The sequence below is a fragment of the Ambystoma mexicanum genome, chromosome 7q (genome assembly GCF_040938575.1).
Source record: "Ambystoma mexicanum isolate Mex_15411 chromosome 7q, UKY_AmexF1_1, whole genome shotgun sequence".
NCBI lineage: Eukaryota > Metazoa > Chordata > Amphibia > Caudata > Ambystomatidae > Ambystoma > Ambystoma mexicanum.
This window is the reverse complement of record NC_090941.1, coordinates 302,531,814-302,555,796: the sequence shown is the minus strand read 5'-3', so window position 1 is coordinate 302,555,796 and position 23,983 is coordinate 302,531,814. Positions and strand designations below refer to the sequence as shown.

Genomic DNA, 23,983 nt, shown 5'->3' with positions numbered 1-23,983 from the left:
CAAAATAGAGCAAAAAGAAAGTGTGTCCAATAGAAGTGTATGTGAGGAAAGCAGCAAAAAGAAAATCATTCAGAAAAGCTCGAACTTCTGAAACAGTCACCAGAGTGATTCTGAAAAACCTCTCTAACAATTTTTAAGTGCAAAACCTTCTAAAGGCTTGATGCATCATCAACTATTGAAAAAGCACCATTCTGAGGTACAGAACATTGTGGTAATTGTGCATTTTAACTATTTCTTGCGCTGTGAAATGTGAATATACTTCTTTACCAAAATTTGAAAGCTGTAAATGTGGAAGCAAAAAAGAAAAAACGTCTCATAATTAACAGAGAACAAGTGTGCACTACTTTCACATTTTTAAATAAAGCATCCTGAAACGGTTTGGAATCGCTCTGTGTCATAACCAGCAAGCAATGGAAAAAAGTCCTTCAACCTTAGCTGCTAAAATGGCTGTCCACTGAGCACTATTTAATTTCTGAACCTCAGTTACTCTCTAATCCCATGATATCATCACAAAAAAGCCATAGATGCTGATAACCAAATAAGCCTTTCACAGTGTCTATGGAGAAGTCTCATAACATGGCCTGTAATCTGTGCAGGCTTGGAAACCTCAAGTATTCACCACCAATGCCTGGATTGAAATAGACATGTGACTTGACTGTTGTTGAACATGTCTTGCTTAAACTGTTGTAGTTCAATGTACACCAGAAGGAAAACACTGCACTTTTGGAAAACAAAACGCTTCCATACCGTAGAAAACATTAGTAAAAGAGTTAAAGCACACCTCACCTTCATATTAGACACATGGACTACATCTCCATACTGGTCTTTCGTCTGTACAGTAATGATAGTGGGCCATCCACATCGGATGTCATCTTTATTTAGAATCAGGGATGTCTTCTGAGGATCAGCAAAGGAATCAGGTTGAAGCCACCTATCAATACAAACTTGTCAGCATTACTGAAAACCTTTGCAATGAATAAACGCAACATATTTCTAAATTCGAAAGCTCATTGAAAAAACAATTGGAATTCTACTGTAATAGGTTTTAAACATGAAATGATCATTCATTGCCTAAAACAAATTCCAAAAGACTTTTGTTCAATTCTATGACATCAAAATCAGGTATGAAAATGAATAATGTTTTGTAGCCGTGATGAAGTTTCCAGTTTACTTTATTTCTACACTTCGTTGCTGGCCTTTCCTTAGAATAGAAGTGAAGGAAAATAGTTACCTCAAAAGTAAGAAAGTTTCTCTTCACTTAGCTTTGTTACATATTACATCCTTCTTGAAATAACCCTTGGAACAAGACCAGTTATGCCTTTTTTATTATTCTGATGAATGGTGGTGCTTAAATTACACAGTCGTCCTCATTGCTTCAAGAAGTGTCAATGTCACTGGTTATCAGATACGCTTGCTCCAAAAGCAACTTCAGTAAAGGATCAAATAGACATTTGAGCAAAAAGGACAACCCAAGAAGATGTAATGATAGTGGATCCTTGATTACCTCCAAGGGGAAAATAATATCTACCGAAAATATGGTTACTCTTGAGGCAAGTAAATTATTCTAATAGAAATGAGTATCCCCTTTCAGATTCTCTTCATTTTACAGCATGATCTAGTGGTGCCCATATACATGAGCGAAATAAAACCAGACAAGGAACAGAACAGTTGGGCCAAAAAGATCTGCATTAAAGGCATTTAGAAAGAGACCATATTATTATACTAGAAACGGGGAGCAGTGCTCCTTAAATGAGATATAGGGGGGAGACCACTAGGGAGCGTGGATGACGATGGTCGCCTGAACCACAGCTCCCACCTCGACGGGGGAATTAAAAGATAAAGAGCTTATCCCAACCATTCCGGTGAAAGAAAAGCAGCAAAACCAGCGTGAATAGCAACAGGAGCGCCCAGTGCCCCAACGAAAGCCTGGAGAAGGTGTTAATTATCTATAAAATCGAAAGAGCTGTGGAAGAGCCCCTCCCCACGAGGCTGTATGCGCTGAAGCCGATCGCCATTTGGCGCCGATACGCTAGCCGGCTCCCACAACGACCGCTAGCCGCCTGGAGAACACGCTCCGGAGGGAAATAAGGCAGTGTAGAAGGCACAGCTGCCGCCGCACCTGCACCCAAGTCCGAGTCAGAACGGCCATCCAGAGGGAGAGAAGGGGTGGGCCGCGAGGCTCCGTTGGCGTGGCAAGCTGCGAGCACTGGAGAGTCCTGGGCCACGCGGACTCTGCACACCGGGGTCCCCCGGCTCTACTGGGAAGCCGAACTGTGCCCATAAAGAAAGAATCAGATGGGAGGTCTCAGTAGGGGGTGGGGAGGGGGGCGCAGCCCGAATGAGAAGCCACCCCAAGAGATGGAGTGCGATTTGGCATAGAAGACGTGGGGGAGGAGGAACGTTCTAGCGAGCACCAAAGCTGCAAGCACCCTCCGAGTGCATGCCATGCACCCGCCCCCAGCAGGAAGAGCTGTGCTGTTGGAAGCGCAGTGAGAACACAGCGCCCAATGAGAAGTGTTCAGCACATGAGGTAGAGAGGCCCAGCTCCAGCGAAGGGACGTCGGAGGTCCGGAGCCAAGTAAAGGACCCCCCCCTCCCCCAAGTAAGGTGATCAGAGGCTGCGGTGCAGGGCCCATAGGGTGAGTGATCCTCGTGACAACATGAGTGGGCCTCAAGAACACTTGCCCGCTGACCAGCAGTGAATAAACCAGTACCGGTGGCTAGCAACGACATCTGAGGAGAGGGGCACCGGGGGGAGACCCAGAGGACTGGTCCCCCGGACGCCCAGAGAGAGCCGGCCGCAAGTGGAGGAGCCCTGGGGGACACTGCAGCCTGTGAAAAGAAGGTGAGAGCCGCCCCTCTTCCCCCCCATCCCAGCGTAACCTCAAGGGCCCATAGGACAGTGACCAGAGGGGGATTCACACACAGTGCGCAAACGGCCAGGGGTACGACAGCTCACGCACTGAACAGATTAAAGGCGCTCAACCGCACAAAGGGTGGGGAGTGAGGTGGTGGTCAGGGGCCAGGACAACTACACAGCGCAACATTAAGCAAGCGGCTGGAAGCAACTAGCACCCTTGTCTAATATGAGGGGCAGAAAGTGAAAATAGCAAGGAGTAACCATACCACAGAGCAGACCCACGGAGGAGCCAGTGTAAAGACTAATAGACTCGAAATCAGGCAGGGGGCACCGCGGGGTGCGTACTCTACCACCAGACTCTCAGTGTGGGACACAGTCCCACCCAGACAACCTAAGAATAGGGCGCGAAAAGGCACCCCCGGGGTGGAACCCTAACCCGCCAACATTGCTAAGCCACACTGCAGCCCTGGAAAGCGAGAAAGTAACAGCGATCCCGGCACGTAAAGGCAGCACGAGACAGATAAAAAAGGAGACGAGTAGACCAACATCAGCAGGTGGAACAAGCCTTGACAGACTACAAAAGTACAGAAATGGGGTCTCCTCAGAAACGAAGGCCACCAAAATGATTAACGGTGCCACAAAAGACTACATTGTAGGAATCATGGTGGAAATTCATGCTCTAAGATTCGATATACAAACCTCCATCTCAGAAATAAGAGGGAAAGTGGAGCGCATCGAGGGAAAAGTGGAAAACCTGGAACGCATCCAAGTTAACGCGGACCTAATGGAAATGAAGTTAAACGCCAGGATGACCGACATAGAGCAGAGAGAGGAGGAGCTCACACTCAAAATGGATGACCTCGAGAAAAGGGAGAGAAGATCAAACCTATGAATTTTAGGCCTTTAAGAGAAGGAGGGAGAAACCCCAAGCCAAGTTGAGAGAATGGTCCAAGAAATAATAAACCAAATATTTATGGCAGAAGGAGGCAAAAATGTGAACATTGAAAGGGCCCATAAGGGAGGGCGAGCATTTAGAGGGCGGCCACGCTCAATAGTAGTCAAATTCCACAGCTATAGAGAGAAGGCAGAAATCCTCTTCAAAGCCAAGCAGGTGCAGGACCTACAGTTCCTAGGCTCCAAAATTAAGATATTCCAGGATCTGTCTAACTTCACGTTGGAAAGAAGGAGAGCAAGTAGACCGCTCAGAGTATGGCTGGCAGAGAACGCCATACGCTACAGGTGGGGTTACCCTTCGACCTTACCTTTGAGTACAAGAGAGAAGATTACAAAGTGGTTAAACAAGAGGAAGACAAACATGTGCTGAGCCAACTAGCAGAGCAAGACAGACAGATCTCTGTCAGGCCCAGCAGAGCCCCGCACAGCAGAGGCTCAAAAGAAAGAGGAGACACACCGATGGAGGAAAAGAGTTAACGGGGCAGAAAATACCACAAGCCGAACCCGGAATCCCTGACAAAGCCTCAGTGAGGGGGCAAACAGGTCTCTGGGAAACATGAATCTTAGCACCTTGCACAAATGACAAGGAATGGGATTAATGAAAGTTGTTCCCCCAAAGAGGAACGAGTCATAAACCTAGTGGCCCTCAAAACCAAGAGGGCGTCTCAATCCCAAGGACCTAGGACATACAGAATGACCGCGGTTCAGTTAGCAGGTTCAGTTTGGTTCATAGTTCATAAGGGAAGGGGTGGGTGTGAGGGAAAAACAAACGGACAAAGGTTTAAAAAAGTCCCAGGGGATAGGACATCACACACCACTTAGGAACAAGCGGGGGAGACACGAAGGGAAAAGGTGGGACCCTACTTAAAGATGGCTACTCTAGATAAAACCAGAGCAGGCAAGGCAACCCTAAATGTGGGCTCACTCAATGTCAAGGGGCTAAACTCCCCACCAAAAGAACCTTGGCGGCAAGGGAGCTTAATAGAGCAGACCTGGACATAATATTTATCAAAGAAACAGACTTAAAGCGGGGGATGAGAAACCTCTGAAGGTAAAGGGAGTGGGCCAAACGTTCTGGGCCTCACCAGATAATAAAAAAGGGGGCGTAGGCCTGTTACTCCATAAAAGAATTAGACTTGAAAACCCAGTGGTGCAACAACTAATGGAAGGTAGGCTTTTGGTGGTTCGGGGGGAGTGGGAAAGTACACCTGTCACCCTAGCAGGGGTATATACGCCAAACCAAGGACAGGGAGAGTTCAAAGAAAAGGCACTCTCCACGATAATAGAAACCACTGGTAGGCTCACAATAATAGGGGGCGACTTTGATACGTGGGTGGATCCTCAGAGATCAGACAAGCGACAAGAGCACAAGTCAGAGAGCGGCCTAGATAGGAAGGGAGTACATGTCAGAACAATCTCACCGATATGGGTCTGGTTGATGTTTGGAGGGAGGTTACCCCGAGTCGAAGGGGTTATACGCTAAGATCTACACCCCACGAGATCGTCACCAGAATAGACTACTAGTTGGTCAACAGAGGATCTGCCCCGGAATTAGGTGCAGTAATATATGCCTGGTCGCCTGGTCCGACCATGACATGGTCAAAGGGCGTAGTAACAAATTCCTATGGAATCATAAAATATACTCCCCAAGAGCTAGATAATGCAATAGAAGAACTAGTTACTCTTACCTTGTAACGTTCTTTCGATGGGATGTTCCTCCGACGTATTCCTTATCTTAAATAGAAATCCTTCAGCTTTGCTGGCCTCGGAAAATTTTTTCGCCAGAGGGCGCTGCGCGTCGATGATCGCCGAGTCGATGACCCTCGACGGCCTCCGTGCCGACGTCGACGTCATCCTGCCTATAAAGGCCGCGCGCAGCGTCCGTTGCTCAGTTCCGTTTTGTAGTCCCCAGTAATGTTTTTGGATTAGACTAATCACCTTGAAGGAGCATAGGCTGCAAACCCACAGGAAGTCATACTGCGGGGATGGATGGGAGGGTCGATAAGGAATACGTCGGAGGAACATCCCATCGAAAGAACGTTACAAGGTAAGAGTAACTAGTTCTTCGAAGGGATTGTGTCCTCCGACGTATTCCTTATCTTAGATAGACTCCCATAGCAGTGGTATTGTGACTGGAGGCGGGAGTAATAAAAGTTATGTTACCCTTCCAGAATGGACAGAGTGTAACACAGCCTTGCCGAATCTAGTTTCTTGACTAGAGGAGGAATCCAGGCTATAGAATTTGGTAAATGTATGTGCGGACGACCATGTGGCAGCCGCACATATATCTCGAATTGGCACCCCTCTTTGAAGGGCTGAGGATGTTGCGATACCCCTGGTAGAATGAGCCCTTAGATTTTGAGGAGGCTCCTTTCCTGCCAATTTGTAGCACTCCAGAATGGCTAAAATAATCCATCTGGAGATGGTTTGTTTTGTTATTGGAAGGCCCAACTTATGTCCTGCATAACCTACAAAGAGTTGGTCTGCTTGTCTGATCTTAGCCAATCTGCTGATATAGAAGCTCAAGGCTCGCTTAGGGTCCAGCCTGTGCAGTCTCTCTTCCTCCTTCCCCGGATGAGGAGGAGGGTAGAAAGAAGGTAATATAATCTTCTGAGTGATGTGAAACTCCGAGACTACCTTCGGGAGGAAGTTAGGCTTCACCTGAAGAACAACTTTGTCCTTGTAAAAGATTGTATGTGGAGGTTTACACGATAAGGCTTGCAACTCGCTAACCCTTCTAGCAGATGTCAATGCTATTAGCAAAACAGTTTTGAGGGTGAGAAGCTTCAATGAACAAGAGTGTAGTGGTTCAAAAGGGGCACCCTTTAGGAAGTTTAAAATTAGGTTTAAATCCCATAAGGGAACTTGAAAAGGTTTCGGGGGATAAACATTAGTTAATCCTTTTAGGTATTGTATTACCAATGGAATTTTGAAGTATGAAGGCTCCTCTGCAGTGCGCTTAAAGATTGATAGCGCTGCGAGATAGCCCTTAATTGTGCCAACCTGTAGGCCTGAATTAGCCAGGTAAAGTAAGAATGACAACACCATAGGTGTACCACAAGAAAAGGGTTCAATATTCTTTTCTCTGCACCAGCTGCAAAATTTGTTCCAACGGCAGCGGTATAGAGTTTTAGTTGCCGGCCTTCTGGCCGAAAGCAACACCTCCATAACATCATCCGGAAGGTCCCAATCCTTGTACCTCAACCTTTCAGACACCAAGCGTGAAGGTTGAGGGTCTTGATGGCTGGATGGAGAACCTGACCTTCCTTCTGCGAGAGAAGATCCTCTCTGTATGGCAGTCGAATTGGAGGGCAGATGGACATGTCTAGAAGGTCCGGGTACCACGTTCTCCTGGCCCAATCCGGGGCAATTAGGATCATGGTCTTCCGAAACCTTCTCAACCTCCTGATCATTTGAGGAATGACAGGGACCGGAGGGAACGCGTACAGAAGTGGGAACTCCCAGTCCACTACGAACGCATCTCCTAGAGCTCCTCTCGGGGGAAATTCCCTTGAGCAAAATCTGTCGCACTTCCTGTTGATACTGGTGGCGAACAGATCCACTTGAGGGGTTCCCCAAAGGGCGAAGATCTCTTGAAGGACTTCCTGAGCTATCTCCCACTCGTGAGAGACTGTGCTCTGCCTGCTCAGAGCGTCCGCTGTCAAGTTCTTCTCTCCGGCTAGGTGAATTGCCGATAGAGAGATTCCTTCCTGAATTGCCCAAAACCAGAGCTGCATCGCCTCTCTGCACAGTGGTAGTGAGCCTACGCCTCCTCTTTTGTTGAGGTAGTGCATGGCCACTGTATTGTCCGTCATTATTAGGACGTTTCTTCCCCGTACAGACGGCAGAAAAGCCTTCAGCGCTAGTCTGATGGCTCTCAGCTCCAACAGGTTGATATGTAGTCTGGACTCCGATGGAGACCAACGACCGCTGATGGTCAAGTCGTTGGCGTGAGCTCCCCACCCCGTGAGTGAGGCATCCGTGACTACTGTTATCTCCGGCCATGGTTGCCAAAACATTTCTCCTTTCAGGATGTTCTCCCGACAGGCCCACCACTGAAGGTCTCGGGCTACTTTGACCGGGATCCGAAGGAGATCTGTCATCCTTCCTGAGAACTGTGACCACTGAGTTCTCAGTGCCCACTGGAGGGATCTCATTCTCAGGCGAGCCTCCGGCACGAGGAATATGCAGGATGCCATGAGGCCTAGCAACCTCAGAAAGTCGTAGGCTGGGAGATATTGGGCATTCTGAAATCTGATGACCATCTGCAGAATATCTCGAGCCCTCACCTCTGGTGGCAAGGCTTTTCCCAGGGAAGTGTCCAGGACTGCTCCAATGAATTGGAGTCTCTGTGATGGTATCATCTGTGACTTCTTTAAATTGAGGGAGAAGCCCAGCTTGTGAAGGAAGTGGCAAACATAATCTAGTTGTCTCTGAGCCTGTTCCGAAGATACAGCTCTGATCAACCAATCGTCTAGGTAAGGGTAGACATGAATCCCTTCCCTCCTTAGACTTGCAGCCACAACCGACATTAGCTTGGTAAAGACCCTCGGGGCGGAGGTTAGCCCAAATGGCAGAACTCGAAATTGATAATGAGAGTTGCCAATTGCGAACCTCAGGTATCTCCTGTGCCTGGGATGGATCGGCACATGGAAATAAGCGTCCTGGAGGTCTAGAGATACCAACCAGTCCTGAAGCTGGAGGGCCTGAAGGATCTGAGAGAGAGTCACCATCTTGAACTTGTCCTTTCGGAGGAATTTGTTCAATTCCCGTAAGTCTAAGATGGGTCTCAGTCCTCCGTCCTTCTTCGGTATTATGAAGTAGGGGGAGTACCAACCCTTGTTCCTTTCCGCTACAGGTACCAGTTCTATGGCACCTTTCTCTAGCAGGTCTAAAACCTCCTGCAAGAGGAGCGGATCTGGAAGCTTCAAAGGGTTGTTCCCCGGTGGATGACTCTGAGGGATATGTAGGAAGGGCAGGCAGTAACCTTGGGCCACTGTCTCCAGAGCCCAAGCATCTGACGTAATAGCCTGCCATTCCGTCAGATGGTGAGTTAACCTGCCCCCTACTGGTGTTCTGTGAGGGGAGACCTCAGAGTGGTTTTGAAGCGGCTGATGCAGTTGCCGAAGGTAAAGTGGCTCCTGCTCCTGCGGGTGCGGCTTTCTTTCCCCTACCCCGTCCACCACGGGTAAATCTTCCTTGGCCTCTTTGAGCCGGTCGTCCCCTGCCCCTTCCATATGAGGAATAGTAACGAAAGGACCGTCCTCTCCACGATGATCCCGAAGGACGAAAGGTATTCTGACGGATAGCAGCTCCCAATGACTTGGCTGCTGCCTTGGACGTTTGCAGTTTCTCCAAACTGTCATCCGCCTTCTTTCCAAAGAGGGTAGAACCGTCAAAGGGCATATTCAAAAGCCTGGTCTGCACGTCAGAGGCAAAACCAGACTTCCTCAACCACGCATGCCTGCGGATTGTGGTACTTGCCGCCATGGCCCTGCTGATACTGTCAGCAGAATCTAGGCCAGTTTGTAGGGTCTCGCACATCGCATCTTTACCATCCCTGATGATGTTTAAAAATGCGTCCCTTTCCTCTCCTTCTTGGAGGCAGTCAGCCGCTGATGAAGCGCACTCCCAAAGGGTGTGGCTGAACCTAGCGAGCGTACAGGTCGCGTTAATAGACTTTAACGCCATGCTACAGGCAGAAAAAACCTTCTTAGCCATGGCATCATACTTTTTGTCATCCCTATCCTGCGGAGCAGTGGGGTATGCAGATGTGCTGCCTGATGAGGTTGCAGCCTGTACAACCAAGCTCTCAGGAGTAGGGTGTTTTGACAAATATTCAGGGTCAGAACTAGCCACCCTGTATTTTGTTGACAGTTTTTTATTTACTGCCGGGATAATTTCTGGCGTTTCCCAGTTTGTCAAAATCCTTCTCTGTAGAGCAGAGTGAAATGGAACCACAGGATCCTCCTGTGGGCCCTTGTCCAGTATGTCAGTGAGGTCATCCTGCTGAAAGGCAGGAGAAGGTGCAGACCAACCCATAAATTCTATGATTCTAGACATCAGAGCTCTATATGGAGTCTCCGCATGTTCTCCTGGGTCTGGTTTGATAAATTCTGCTTCAGGAGAAGTGTCCAAGCCACTAGCTTCCTGAAGTGCATCCTGAAGATTTTTTAATCTTCCTTCCTCAGAGGCGAAAGTCTCTGGCTCTGGTGATGTGGTCCTCTGTAAATCAATATCTTGGTCTGAATCCTCCCTTTCCTCAAAAATCGAGGTTAAAGGGGGATACATTGGTTTTTGGAATGGTATAAACCCCATTTCCAATGCAGAAGGAGCCATCATCACAGGCCTTGAAAACGTCGATGTCGTCGACACCGACGTGAAAGTACTCGAAGGCGCCGTGAAAAGCGTCGAGAAATGTGTACTAGGCCTCGAAGAACTCGAAAGGATCGGAGTCCTGCTCGAGAACGACGTCGACGTTCTCGGCGTCGAGTCGGAGGTCTTTTGTCTAACCGTTGGCTGTGGAGTAGCCGTGGTTCTTTCCTTCACCGGCGTCGATATCGGCGTCGACGTCGGCGTCGACTCGATCGACTGATGCGCCGATGAATCCTTCGACAACGGCGTCGATGGCGCCGACCTCTGTTTCGAAGGAGTTTTCGACGATGGCGTCGATGATGCTTTATCTCCCGATGGCTCGAGGCGCTTTCGGGTTGACTTTTCCGCCGGGTACTGCGACTCGCGGCGTTTAGATTTTTTGGGTTTTTTACCCGGGGTATCACCCTCAGCTGTCTTCGAGGGGGACGAGGCCGCTTTCTCGAAGACGCTTAGCATCTTTTTCCTGAATTCCTCCCACTCAGCTTGCGAGCTGCGTTTTGTGGGGCAATGAACTCTCTCAGGAGAACTCGACGAAGATGACGAAGGGGATCTCCTACGTCTCTTCTTCGAGTGTCTCGATGTCGACGAGTGGTGGGAGCCACTTCGTGATCTAGATCGAGAGTGTTTTTTATGGTGAGGAGACGAACGTCTCGACTCTACCGAAGAAGCTTTCGAGGAAGTTAAAGTTGACCTACCTCTCTCGAGCTTCCCCCTACGCTCCTTCAAGGCTTTCGCCGTCATGGAAAGGCATTCCTCACACTCCGAACTCTGGTGCGTGATTCCCAGACACCACAAACAGACCCTGTGAGGGTCCGTCAACGACATTTTCTTCCCGCAGTCTCGGCACTTTTTGAAACCGGACCGAGGGGTCGTCGGGTCGGAGGAGGATGCCATCGATATCGAGGTAAATAGTAGTTATTATATACGTTATCTTGACGAGAACTGAGCAACGGTGTTCCGAGGCACAACGAAGCGCGGAAAAACGGAACTGAACAACGGACGCTGCGCGCGGCCTTTATAGGCAGGATGACGTCGACGTCGGCACGGAGGCCGTCGAGGGTCATCGACTCGGCGATCATCGACGCGCAGCGCCCTCTGGCGAAAAAATTTTCCGAGGCCAGCAAAGCTGAAGGATTTCTATTTAAGATAAGGAATACGTCGGAGGACACAATCCCTTCGAAGAATACTTCCAGATTAATGATAATGGGGAGGAGGGGATCACAATGCTATGAGAAGCAGGAAAAGCAGTCTGGAAGGGACACCTGATGAGGCAGGGAGCCTTGCGGAAAAGGGAGAGCAGGCTACAGGAGGTCAAACTAGGAAAAGAAATCTCAAAGTTGGAAGAAAGGTTACACGCCACAGGGACATACAAGGGGGAGCACCTAGAGACACTCAAACAGAAAAGGGAGGAATTGAAAAAATTGGGAAGGGAGGACGTACTGAGAAAACTAACCCTCTTAAAGCAGAAATTCTATGAAAAGGGCGACAAGGGTGATAAAACGTTACTAATAGATTGCGAGCCCAAAGGCAGGGAGATGGGTGGGAATGATCAAAACACAGGGAGGAGGCTGGACACAATCCCCAGAAGAAATAGCGAACCAATTCGCCAAATTCTACTCAGAATTATTCAACACTGAGGGTGACAACACGGAAAAGGAAATTAGGGACTACATCGAGATAGCGGGATTAACCCACCTAACTGGATCAGAGCAAACTGCCTTAGATGCCCCAATAATGCAGGAAGAAGTGAAAGCAGCAATAAGACGTCTTCCTCAGGGTGGAGCCCTGGGAGAGGATGGGTACACCATGGGCTTTTATAAACACTTTGCCGGGACCCTCTCCACGCACCTAGCAAAGCTCTTCAATCACATCCGTGACACAGGCCAGCCCCCCCCCCCCCTCTTTCTCAATGGCACACATTGTAGTAATTCCCAAAGTAGAAAGAGACCCCACGTCCTGTAAATCAAATTGTCCAATCTCCCTTTTGAATACAGATGCCAAGATTTACTCAAGAGTTTTAGCCACGCGCATTGAAGACATAATGCCCCGGCTGATCCACCCGGACCAGGTGGGCTTCATAAAAGGGAGGTAGGTGGTGGACGCAATGAGAAAGACACTGGACATAATAGAATACTCCAAGGGAATAGAAGGGGATCACAAGCTTCTCAACGTTGACTCAGAGAAGGCTTTCGACCGAGTGGAGTGGGGCTTTCTCTGGGCGGTGATGAGAAACATGGGCTTCGGAGAAAGGTTTATAAAGGGGGTACAGGAAATCTACAAGACTCAAAAAGGGAGAGTGGTGTTGAATGGGAGACTGTCCGAAAGATTCGACATGACCAGGGGAACCCGACAAGGTTGCCCCCTGTCACTGCTCCTTTATGCTCTCTCAATCGAGCCCCTTGCTAATGTAATCAGGAAACACCCCTGAATAAATGAAATAACAGTAGGTGACAAATAATACAAACTAGCCATGTATGCTGACATCATGCTCTACCTGGCAGACCCCAAGACAACCATTCCAATAGTGTTACAGAGGATGAAAGAATGTGGAAGGTGGGCGGGGCTAAAAGTCAACGCTGAAAAATCATCACTTTTGCCATTCAAGGCTACAAATGACCCAGAAGGGAGGGACGGAACCACAGGAGGAATACCAGTCACTCACTGGAACCTAAAGTACTTGGGGATTAAAATCATGAAAAAGGCGTAAGACCTCTACTAGCCGAACCTGCCTCCCCAACTCCGGGAATTAGAAAAAGACCTGGCAAGATGGGGAAAGTTGACTGTGTCTTGTCTGGGCCGCCTTAACGCCATAAAGATGGTAGTGTTGCCTAAAATGACATGCATTACTTACCGTAATAGCATTTCTGATGATTGTATCTGCTTAGATTCACATGCTGTGCATATGGTCCGACATCCAGTGGTAACCGCGGAGTATTGCATCTTGTCTTTCGGGGACCGAAAGGGGACATCGGCATAGGCGTGTCTGTAACACTATCCCCATCGTGACGTGTGGTGTACCCAAAATCCCTCAATCGCCGAGGTCCCTCATATTGTATTTTTTCTGCCATGAGGGAGCCCAAGACTATAGTGAGTGAGTACATAAAGAGAGAAAGTAGTAAGACGTCTATGTTCCTTCCACCCGAGTGGGGAGGTAGGGAGGGTGCATGTGAATCTAAGCAGATACAATAATCAGAAATGCTATTACGGTAAGTAATGCATGTCTTCTGATGCTTGTTAATCTGCTTAGAATCACATGCTGTGCATAGACTAGCGAGCAGTACCCGGAGTTGGAGATGGTTTGTGAGAAGGAACAATAGAGAAAAGATGTCTTAGTACTGCTTGTCCCACCTGAGAATCAGACCTAGAATGAGTGTCTAGGCAATAGTGTTTTGTAAAGGTGTGTACAGAACTCCAGGTTGCTGCTTTGCAAATGGACTCAAGAGGAACATTTGCAATGAATGCTATGGATGCCCCAGTGCCTCGAGTAGAGTGTGCTCTAGGCTTGAAGGGCAGTTCTCTCTTAGCAAGAGTGTAACACAGTGTTATGCATTTGACAATCCACCTTGAGATAGCTGATTTAGAGACAGGATCCCCTTCTCTACCAGCTGCCACTGAAACGAAGAATTGTTAGTCTTCCTTAGTGGTTTAGTTCTTTCCAGGTAAAACGTGACTGCCCTGCACACGTCTAGTGTGTGAGGGCTTCTTTCGGCCATGTTAGTAGGGTTCTGGAAGAAAGTGGGTAGTTCGATTGATTGGTTCACATGGAACTTCGAGATGAATTTAGGCACAAACCTAGGATGTGTGCACAGAACTACCTTATCTTTGTGGACTGTAACAAAAGGGTCTAGAACAGAAAGAGCCTGTAGTTCGCTAACCCTTCTGATAGAAGTGATAGCCACTAGGAAGGCTGTTTTATAAGTCAGGTCTTTCAGACTTGCTTTATTCATAGGCTCAAAGGGAGCTCCCGTGAACCTGATCAAAACCACATTCAGATCCCATCCAGGGGCTGGGTGAGAGATGGGAGGATAAATCCTTTTAACCCCTTCCATAAAGGCTTTAATCACCAGTATTTTCCACCACAATATCTTCTGTTGTGATGTGGTGTAGGCTGACGGAGCAGCCAGATGAACCTTTAGGGAATTGAAAACTAACCCAGTGTCCAACAGGTGGGTTAGATACAGCACAATGTGTGAGGGTGAGCAATCGATGGGATTGACGCCCTTGGAATTGCACCAGATGACAAAACGTTTCCATTTGCTGGCATAGCAATAACGTGTATTAGGTTTTCTCGCTTCCCTGAGTATGTCCATGCACCTCTGAGGGAGTTGCAGGTGTCCAAACTCTATGATCTCAGGAGCCAGGCTGCTAAGTTCAGAGTTTGTGGACATGGGTGTAGGGTCTCCCCCCTGTCCTGAGACAACATGTTCTACGGGTAGGGTAGCTTGACTGGTGGGGAGAGGGACATTTCCATCAGGTGAGCAAACCAGGGTTGGCGGCCCCACATGGGGGCCACCAGAATCATGATAACTGGTTCCTGGTGCATCCTGTGCACTATCTTGTTGAGAAGGGGATTCGGGGGAAAAGCGTAGACAAATTTCCCCGACCATGTTATCCATTGACCGTTCCCCTTGGATCGGTTCTGGGGGGTACCTGGAGGCATAGTCTTGGCATTGGGCGTCCTCCTGAGTAGCGAACAGGTTGATCTCTGGGAAAACGCATTCTGCGAAGACGTTGGACACAAGGTCTTCGTGCAGTCGCCATTCGTATTCTTCGGGCAGAGGGAAATCTCTGCTGAGTACGTCTGCTAGAATATTGAGTTCCCCTGGAACATGTTGGGGCAACAAACATCTTGTGTCCAAGAGCCCATATCCAAATGTTCTGGGACAGCTTGGATAGCCCTGGAGAGCAAGTGCCCCCCTGTTTGTTCAGGTAATACATAGCTGTAGTGCTGTCCGTTAGAATCAGCACTGTCTTCCCCTGCAGTTGCACCTGAAAGGCTTTCAAAGCTTTGAACACCGCTAACAGCTCCAGTAAGTTAATATGGTTGGCCGCTACTTGAGGAGACCAAACTCTGTGTGCTGTCTGCTGAAGCAGATGAGCTCCTCACCCTGTGAGAGATGAGTCTGTCGTGAGAGTGGCTTCCACTGCAGGGGTGGAGAAGGTCTTCCCCTTCAAGAGGTTTTCTCTTGACCACCACTGCAGAGAGAGAACGAGGGCTGGCGAGACAACTAACAGATCTTCCCATTGTCCTCTGGCCTGACACCACTGGCTGTAGAGCCACTCTTGCATGGGATGCATGCGCAGCCGCGTGTTGGGAACCAAGTATATGAATAACACCATCATTCCTAGCAAACGCATGGCTTTGTGTACCATCACCTCCCAACTGGCTACATATTGAGGGATCTGAGAAAGCATGTTCTGAACCCTCTTGCTGGAGGGGAAGACAAGACCGTCTTTCGTCCGAATTAGAGCCCCCAGAAATTCTTTTACTTGGCTGCGGACTAAACTGCATTTCTTTTCGTTGATTGAGAAACCCAGGCTGAAGAGGAGATCATCTGCTTTTTGGGGCACGCCATCCCACACTCACTGGTAGTGACTACCACTCGAAAGAGGGCAGGGGTACCCCTTGACACGGGAGAATCACCACTGGACAAGGAGTCTAAGCGTCTGTATGCCCTGGGCAAACATGTCACGTCAGCAGCTGCATACACTATACGGGTTGCTAATAATACTACTCTATTAGCAAGCTATGCGGAAAGTTGACTGTCTTGGGTGGGCCGCCTTAACGCCATAAAGATGGTAGTGTTGCCTAAAATTCTCTATTACTACCAGATGCTCACAATTGCAATCCCTCGAGCACACTTTATGGAGCTCAAAGCCATGCTTTCGAACTTCCTATAGCAAGGGAAAAGACAACGCATGCCTATGGCACCCTAATCCAACCGAAAGAAGAGGGAGGTACAGGACTGCCGCACCCTTACACGTACTATCGGGCGGCTAAATTCCAAACCCTGGTGCCGCACTTGAGAGGAGACTCACAGAAGCAATTGGTGGCAATCAAAAACCATTTACTGAGGCCAGTGACGTTAGGGGAGTGGCTGTGGGCTCTGAAAAAATCATTCCCAAATTCAGTCATCAAACACTTCGCCCTGGGGTCACTCCTGAAACTGGTGGAGTAAAAAGAGAAATGAAAGGCGATACGACAAGCCCCTCCCCCATGAGCTGCATTTGGGCCCCTCCAGTCAGAGATGAAATCAAGAGCCAAGCTGTTATCAGCTATGGTACGAGGCGGGCCTGGAAAGAGTTGGGCAAATCTTGAAACCTTATTGGTGCATATCGAAAAAAGAATTGGAAGCAGGATTGCAAACAGTGTAATTGGCAACATTTTTGTTCCTGCAGCTAAAGGGAGCGCTCACGTCGCCAAAATGGAAAGAGAATCTCTAAAGGGATCTTACCGCTTTTGAAAAAGTGCTAAGCGAAGCTAACTCAACGAAAGGCCTCACCCTCCCAACTGTCCAGATCTCTGTTAGGAAAGCTACAAAATGTACTCAAAAGTCTTAAAAACAGATGAGAAAAGGACCTAGGCCCCCTGATGTCGGACCAGCTATGGTCACAGATTTGCAGGTCAGCGCAAAAAAAGTCCATATCGCCACAATACAAATTGCATGGAATCAAATTACTACACAGGTGTCAGTTCGACCCTGTAAGGCTCTCTAAAATGAAGCCATTCCCCAATGCTGGAGAGAATTCAGAACCCCAGCCAACTACTGGCACATGTGGTAGGCATGCCCCAAATCAAAGGCATACTGCAAAGAGGTGCTGGCCTGGATCAAGAAGATAGAGGGGATAGCAATGGAGTGACACCCCATACTGGTGCTTTCGGACTTGAAGACTATGAAGGCCGGTGAAAAAGAGTCCCGCACATGACACACTTCCTCCTATTAGCGGCCAGGGTCTGTATCAACATAAATTGGAAAAACCAGTCCCTCCTAACGGAACAGACCTGAGCCCGGAAACCGAGAGAGCTCTACGAAATGGAAAACATCACAGGGATTATACATGACATATCCCAGAGTAGAGAGATGGAATGGGCGCAGTTCCTCGAGGCCTATAAAGGAACTGATGCGCAATAACCTGTAGCCTGTCCCCCAAACTCGAATGAAAAAGGACGAAAGAACAGCTTCCATGATGCGTCCGGTCCCAAATGGGGCGAGGAAAGGAGGGTGGGGGGAAGGGAACTGGGGCAGGGGGGGTAGGATTTAAAGTTTAATTAATAAGTTGTCATGGGATAACATCGTGCAGAAGCTCTACAGTGAACGTTGGGTCGTTGTGTTTTGTGATGTCATGACATGAAAAATACTTAATAAAACACATTTTGAAATGAGATATAGGTTTTTTGGTCCGTGTAGTGGAGCAATACAGGTTTATCATTTGTGAAGGTCATTCTATAGAACCAGTAACCAACAACCTTCAGCACATTGAGGCTATTTTTTAAAAAATGTGTATTTGTATTTTATGGTTGCATTTATGGTTTACAGAAAACCTTACACACCATGATAAAAAGAAGAATCATATTTTAAAAGAAGATAAAGCATCTGCATAATAAAAGAAAAGAAAAAGAAAACTGACAAGAACAGAAGCAAATTAGCAAACTAAACCTATCACATTACACTCCATACTTATCGCAAAATCAAAATTACTTATTCAGTATTTCATATCCAATTCATTTGATACAAAATTTAGAAAATTATTCAGAGCCAAAATAAGATCTACATTTGCACCCCACTTAAGTCAACACTATAGCATGTTCCTAGCCACCTCAGTAGAACCACGACATAAACATGAAATCCGAGCATTTGCAAAGTATGGCCACATAGTAACCTGATGTCTCAAGGATGTGTCCACACTACCACAAAATCTGCATTCAGAATTTGTCTGTGGGTATGCAGGGTGATCTTTCCAGTGTTTTATCCGCTCACTCGTGTGGAACTGGTTGAGTCTGAAGCGCAGATATATTGCGCATATTTTCTCACACGGAAAACTTTGGACATATAGAGGTATGCATTCTCTGGAATTTGTGTAAAGTGTGAATACTCCACATAAGTTGCATAAAATGATATACTGTCCGATGTCTCAACCCAATCCGCTCTGAAGAGACATGTCTTGACAGCACCCGGACGCTGTATCAAATCAAGCATGGATGCCCCCATGGAATCTAGTGCACCAAACATCCTCATTTTAAAGAGTTTAATGGAGATAACAGACTCTGCCTCCATCTCTATATGCAGAGCCTCATATAACGAGTTTGCAGGGGGGACAAAAATGTTCCTAAGAGTGGATAGTTGTCTCCACGTTTGCAGTACTTTCAAATAAATGAGGCACAGTTTGTGTTCGATGACAGAGTTAGGAATTGCCAAAGACAGTCCCAGTACCTCCTTCCAGAGCTTTCCTTGTATACAATTGAGCAAATTACGCAACACGTGTAGTGACATATCCAGGCCGTTAAGGATCACAGGTTCAAACTTGGCAAGATAGTAACGCCATAATGGAAGCATAGAAAAGGTACACATTCTGTATAGCAGAAATTTTAATTGGGAAACCGATTTAGACGCCTTCGCAGAGGTTGTTTTTCTAAGATTCCATTCTGAGATATTTGTGAGATTATAGCCCAAATATGTCACTTGCAAACCTTGCTCCCCTCTTTCCTCTCCCATGACCCAAGCACTCGATTTTTTTTGGTTTCTCCTAGAAAACACCAAAATCTTTGATTTAGTGGCATTGGGTAAGAGATTGCTGGCCAAGGCATAATCATAGAATAGATTCAACTTGCGCCTCAAGCCTGTGGGGTTTCTGTCAAACAATATAAAATCATCAGCAAAAGCCATCCAGTCTAGCTTAATGTTACCTAGCTTGGCTGGCGCAATTGAAGCTCCCTGCCAGATGTTCTCCATGTCTCACACGTACAAATTGGAGAGAATAGGGGCCAAGGTGCAACCCTGTTTCACCCATACAAATGTTCTAATAACCTGTGACAGTGAGCCTTCCATGGTCAAATGTATACAAATGGTAGTGTTAGTATGTAGAAGGGCAAGAAGCTGGATCAACTTTCTGGGAACATTCTTTCTAAGTAATTTCTGCCATAGCCTAGATCTTATAACTCCATCAAAAGCACTTGACATGTCAAGGGATGCCATAAATACCTCCCAAACCTGTGAATGTTGCACTTGGCGTCTTAAATGGGCCATAATCGTGGCATTGAGAGAAGTCCCCAGTTTGGGCCTAAAACCAACCTGGAATTGACTCAATAGACTATGCTTTTTAACTACTAGGTTTAGATCCCTCAGAAGGAGGATAGCAAAAACGTTGCTAATTGCATTAATCAAGGTGATCGGCCTATAGTTATTTGGATTTAGTAGGTCCCCCTTTTTCTGAATAGGTAAGACAATAGATTGAGACCAGGAAACTGGAAAAGAATGTGTCAGAAATATTTGGTCGAACATAGGTTTTAATAAGGCTGACCAGGTATGCTGGGATTTTTTCAGGACAAAAGGTGGTATGCCATAAGGACCCGGGGCTCTGGACGGTTTAAGTTTGCTAATGGCCCAGAAGATGTCCTCTCTGTACCATGGACAGGTACCCTCCTCGACGGGACCTAATTCATCACCACCACTGTCACTGACGTTATCCGGCAGAGAATATTTCTGATCATAATAGTCAACCCAGGTTTGCTCCAGTATCGGGCAATCCATACCCTTCTCTTTGAGACCCCAGGGACCGATTGATAATGGACTAGAATGTAGTGTTCCTGCCCTTACAAAGGTATGCCAGCGTTGTTTGGTGCATCCTAAACCAATCTTCAGCAATTTCACCAGATTCTTGTGAGACTGACACATTTTAGTTTTGGCAGCCAGATAGTCAGAGGCATCAAGGGATTACTTTCTTGGGGCAGCAATCTTCAAACGTTTAATAATCTTGGGCTTAACAATTCTGTCGTCACCCAAATGGATTTTAATCTCCCGAGTAGCAAACGGGCGTTCCTGTGGGACTGTGTTGATACAAGCCAGTATAGTATTATATTGAGAATTAGAATAACCTTTGCCCAAGCCTTGGTCAGCAATGGAGGAGCTCCAAGTAGACAGAAATATGGTCAGGAGTTTGTTCAGTTTGGCCACCAACTTTCAGTTCCACTCAAGTACACTCCCCCTCCTATTCACAGAAAGCCCTACCAAATCAGATCTAACAGAAAACATAAGGAAGGAAAGGATCAGGGAGAAGGGAAGAAGTGATCGCCCAAACCGTTGTTGGTATGATTCAAATAGGTACAATAGGACCGAAGGCCATTAGAGAAGAAAAATAGTCGATCGTAGACATTTGTTCTGCTATTTTCCATGTATATCTGGGAAAAAGGGAAGCTGGGCAATAGTCCAGCAGGGACATGTCCCATTCCGTAAGAAAAAGATCCCACCCCATGCCCCGTAGGACATTGTGATGGCGATAGGTAGGCATGGTCTTTGCATCATTCCACAGAGCTCCCTCCGCGCAGTAAGAATTAAAGTTACCTCCCACAATTATTCTTTCGTCAAATCCCATAGTTTACCAAGCTTGGAATATCTCAGTCAAGCACTCGTGGATAGTCTCAAAACCAACACTCACTGGGTTCCAGTAGAGGTTGACTAGTAAGACCAGCAATTGTCCTGTGCTCAAGTCCAGCTTGATGGCCAACACCCATTCACTACTAAAGACTAAAGCCCTTTAATCCCAAGATTGCAGTCGATGGCGATTGCAAGGCCTCCTCTTGGTCGACCCGCTATTCCTCTTACTGCCAGACTCGTGATGATACGGAAGCCCCTCCCGAGTGAAAAGTTGGATTGAAGCATAGTCTCTTGAAACATAAAAATTGCAGTGATCCCCCAGCGATGGATTTAGCCAAATATTTTGTTAGATTTGTTCCTCCACACGTGTTCCAAGAGAACACCTCTACCTTACTATTGTCATGGATGCCCCGAACCCCGTCTAATGTTCTCAAACGTTTTGAGGGCTGGTTGTATCCATGACCAGTCCTGACCGTCACCTATATTGTAAGTAAGTGTTTATTATCTGATACCTTGTAAATGTTCTGTAACCATATGACTCATGATGTAAATAATTGCTCATTCTTCTATTATGTATAATGCCTGTAACAAGTTGTGCGTCCAGATATTTCAGGGTTCGGTGCGCTTTATAAATGAATAAACAAACATTTAGGCTATTCAAGATATATATGCTGTAAGAATGTGGAAGGAGGAGATTGACGCACAGGTGGCATGATTGTTGGCAGAGACTTTTATTAAAGAAATAAGGGTTGAACACACACCTTCATTACCCTAATACTAAGGGGGGTTTCCCTGCCTCAAAATAATATTCTAAGGAGTCTGTCAGGATAGTCCAAAATAAACAAGTCCACTGTTGTGTCAAAATTCCTATTTCCTGCCCTCACAATAAGAACCTAAACTAATGTGAAAAGGGGTTCTTCTTTAGTCTCAAAGTACTGATCCAACTTGCAAAAACAAAGTTAAAAAATGGTGCAACAAATAAATTCCAAAAGGAAGGACAACATTACTTCCAGGTTGTCGTGCCCTCTGAATGTTCAATGAGGGTCTTTCCGTCTCCTTCGTTTCACAGCCAACCTGGTAGACTATCCTGCCAGTTACTGTGATTATGAAGAGTGCGTTAGCTCCCTCTTCATGTGGGCGAGTACTGGGGTTCTTCTTCTTCCACAGCCAACCTAGTATACCCTGCCAGGTGCTGTGGGTATGAAGATTGCTTTGGCTCTCAGTGCATGTGTGTGCAAGTGACAGACTTGTCTTAATTGTTTTCTTCTTATTTTGCTTCTACTACTTTGTTAGTCACAGCCAACCTGGTGTACTATCCTGCCAGGTATTATCACTGAGGATCGTGTGGAGGCTGTGATTAGGTATATGGGTGAGGGTCCCAGACTTGCTTTCGTGATCCTCTCTTCGTCCCTCTAAATGTCCCGGTCTCCCTGACATGTCTGGAGAGCTTACCTGTGCTTCTCAGTTGCTTGCGGGTGCTTGGGGCAATCACTACTTTCCTCCGCTGCTTTCTATGGCTTGCGGCTGCTCCCTGCTGACTCCCGGCCTCTGAGCTGCATGTCTTGGCTTCCCCAAGCGCACCAGGCCTCCTACTGCTCGGTGCCGTTAGTCTGTGATAGAGTTTCTAGGGACACCTTTATCAGCGTCCTGCTCTTGGTATTGTTGGTGTCCCATCTCCTCTACAGCTGCCAGAGTTTGAATCTCCCGCTTCCTCCTGCGAGGGCCTCTCTATTCAGTCCTCCTTCCCTTTTTATGAGATGAACGGTATTAGCCGTTCTATGGCATCCAGGTCTACACGCCTGGTTCTATTGAACCTGCCACTTGGATCCGTGCCTCTTCCTCGTCTCATTGGTGAGGTCTTCACTCCTCACTAGGTTGTTTTTACACTTCCTTGACCCAGTGTTACTTGGGGAAGTGACACTGTCTATTCTGCAGACATACATGGAAGTGTGTGGTGTTGTGTCTTGTGCAGGGTAATGGAGGTTGGGTTGTAGGGAAATTATACCATGCAACTCCCAAGTTGTCGTGCTTCATCTCATAGGGGGTTTCTTTCACCATGACATCCACCCGCAGAGTGCCACCCCCAGGGGGACTACTGGGGAGCGGCCTCATGGGAAGGGACTCCCCCCATAGAAGTAGTGACAACATCCTGGACTTCCTCACCATGCCTTACCAGTTCCATAATTGTAAAGCTTTAGGAATGCTAAGAATTCAGGCAAGCTTTCGTAAGGATTTCTGCTGAAGAAAATACTTCTGGGGATGAAGAATCAGTTCACAACAGTTAGTTTACACAAGTGCAAATTATACTCAGGAAGAATACATTAATTTCTTTGTACCTCAGTGGCCTAGCTATGTCAATATGAAAAATGATAGGGGATAATGTTAACAAAAAGAACAAATTAGTTGCCTCCAGTAATGTTCTTTCTGATGAAGTAGTCCTTCCTCCCACAGATGCCTCAGCTAAGATATTCAAACACCGCCCAGCAGTCTTCAGAATTTTTTTCAACCAATAGAGGGCACAGCACATCTCCACCAGGCGTCGTTCAGCGTCCAGACATTGGACGGGACGTGCCCTTGGTTCCGGCTCCCTGCACCCCTCACCCTACTTAGGAGTACTCACCAGCCAAGGGACAACATTGTCCCTGATAGAGGTGTCTACACCATCAGTAAACTATACTTAAAATAATACTTAGTATTATCAGATATGGAAGCATAAGCTTCAGCAATTCTAGGTTCCCAAGAATACAAGAACTACGTCTGATCCAATGCCACAGGGGAAAGAGAAGAGAATGATGCTCCTGTGAGTATCTTGCCCTCTTTATAAGGGAATGCTAGATTAGCAGAATGGACCCAGAAGTCTTAGCCTCACATCTGGCCCCCCCTTCACATGGTTACTTGCTCCACAGGTTACACAAGATCCTGAGGACATTTGTATGTAGGTCGGCATACTGTGTCCACTTTCTTGATTGGAATGGTAAGTACCACTACTCTTTACAGGATTTCAATGTGACTTGTGTTAGGGAGAATTCTCTGTTTAGGCTGAATTTCCTAACCTAGTGAGTCCCCCAGCAGCTTTGCTGGATTTTTGGGGTTTATTTTTTTCTCCTGCCAAGAGTGAGACTCTTTTACCCTCACTCTTGGGCATGATTTGAGTGTTTCTCTTTGGATCTAGATGTGTTTAATGGGCTATGGGGTCTTTTAC

The 23,983-nt window shown here is 47.1% G+C and overlaps 1 protein-coding gene across 12 annotated transcripts in view; it reads right to left on the bottom strand.

Annotated features, from left to right (window-relative positions):
- The window catches only part of MYCBP2 (MYC binding protein 2), a 3,160,061-nt gene that overhangs the window by 1,367,014 nt on the left and 1,769,064 nt on the right, over nucleotides 1–23,983 (bottom strand). For all 12 annotated transcript variants that reach the window (XM_069639721.1, XM_069639717.1, XM_069639718.1 and 9 more), the window contains one exon: nucleotides 787–931. In XM_069639721.1, the coding sequence (XP_069495822.1) occupies nucleotides 787–931 (145 nt within the window). The remainder of the gene's footprint in view (nucleotides 1–786; nucleotides 932–23,983) is intronic.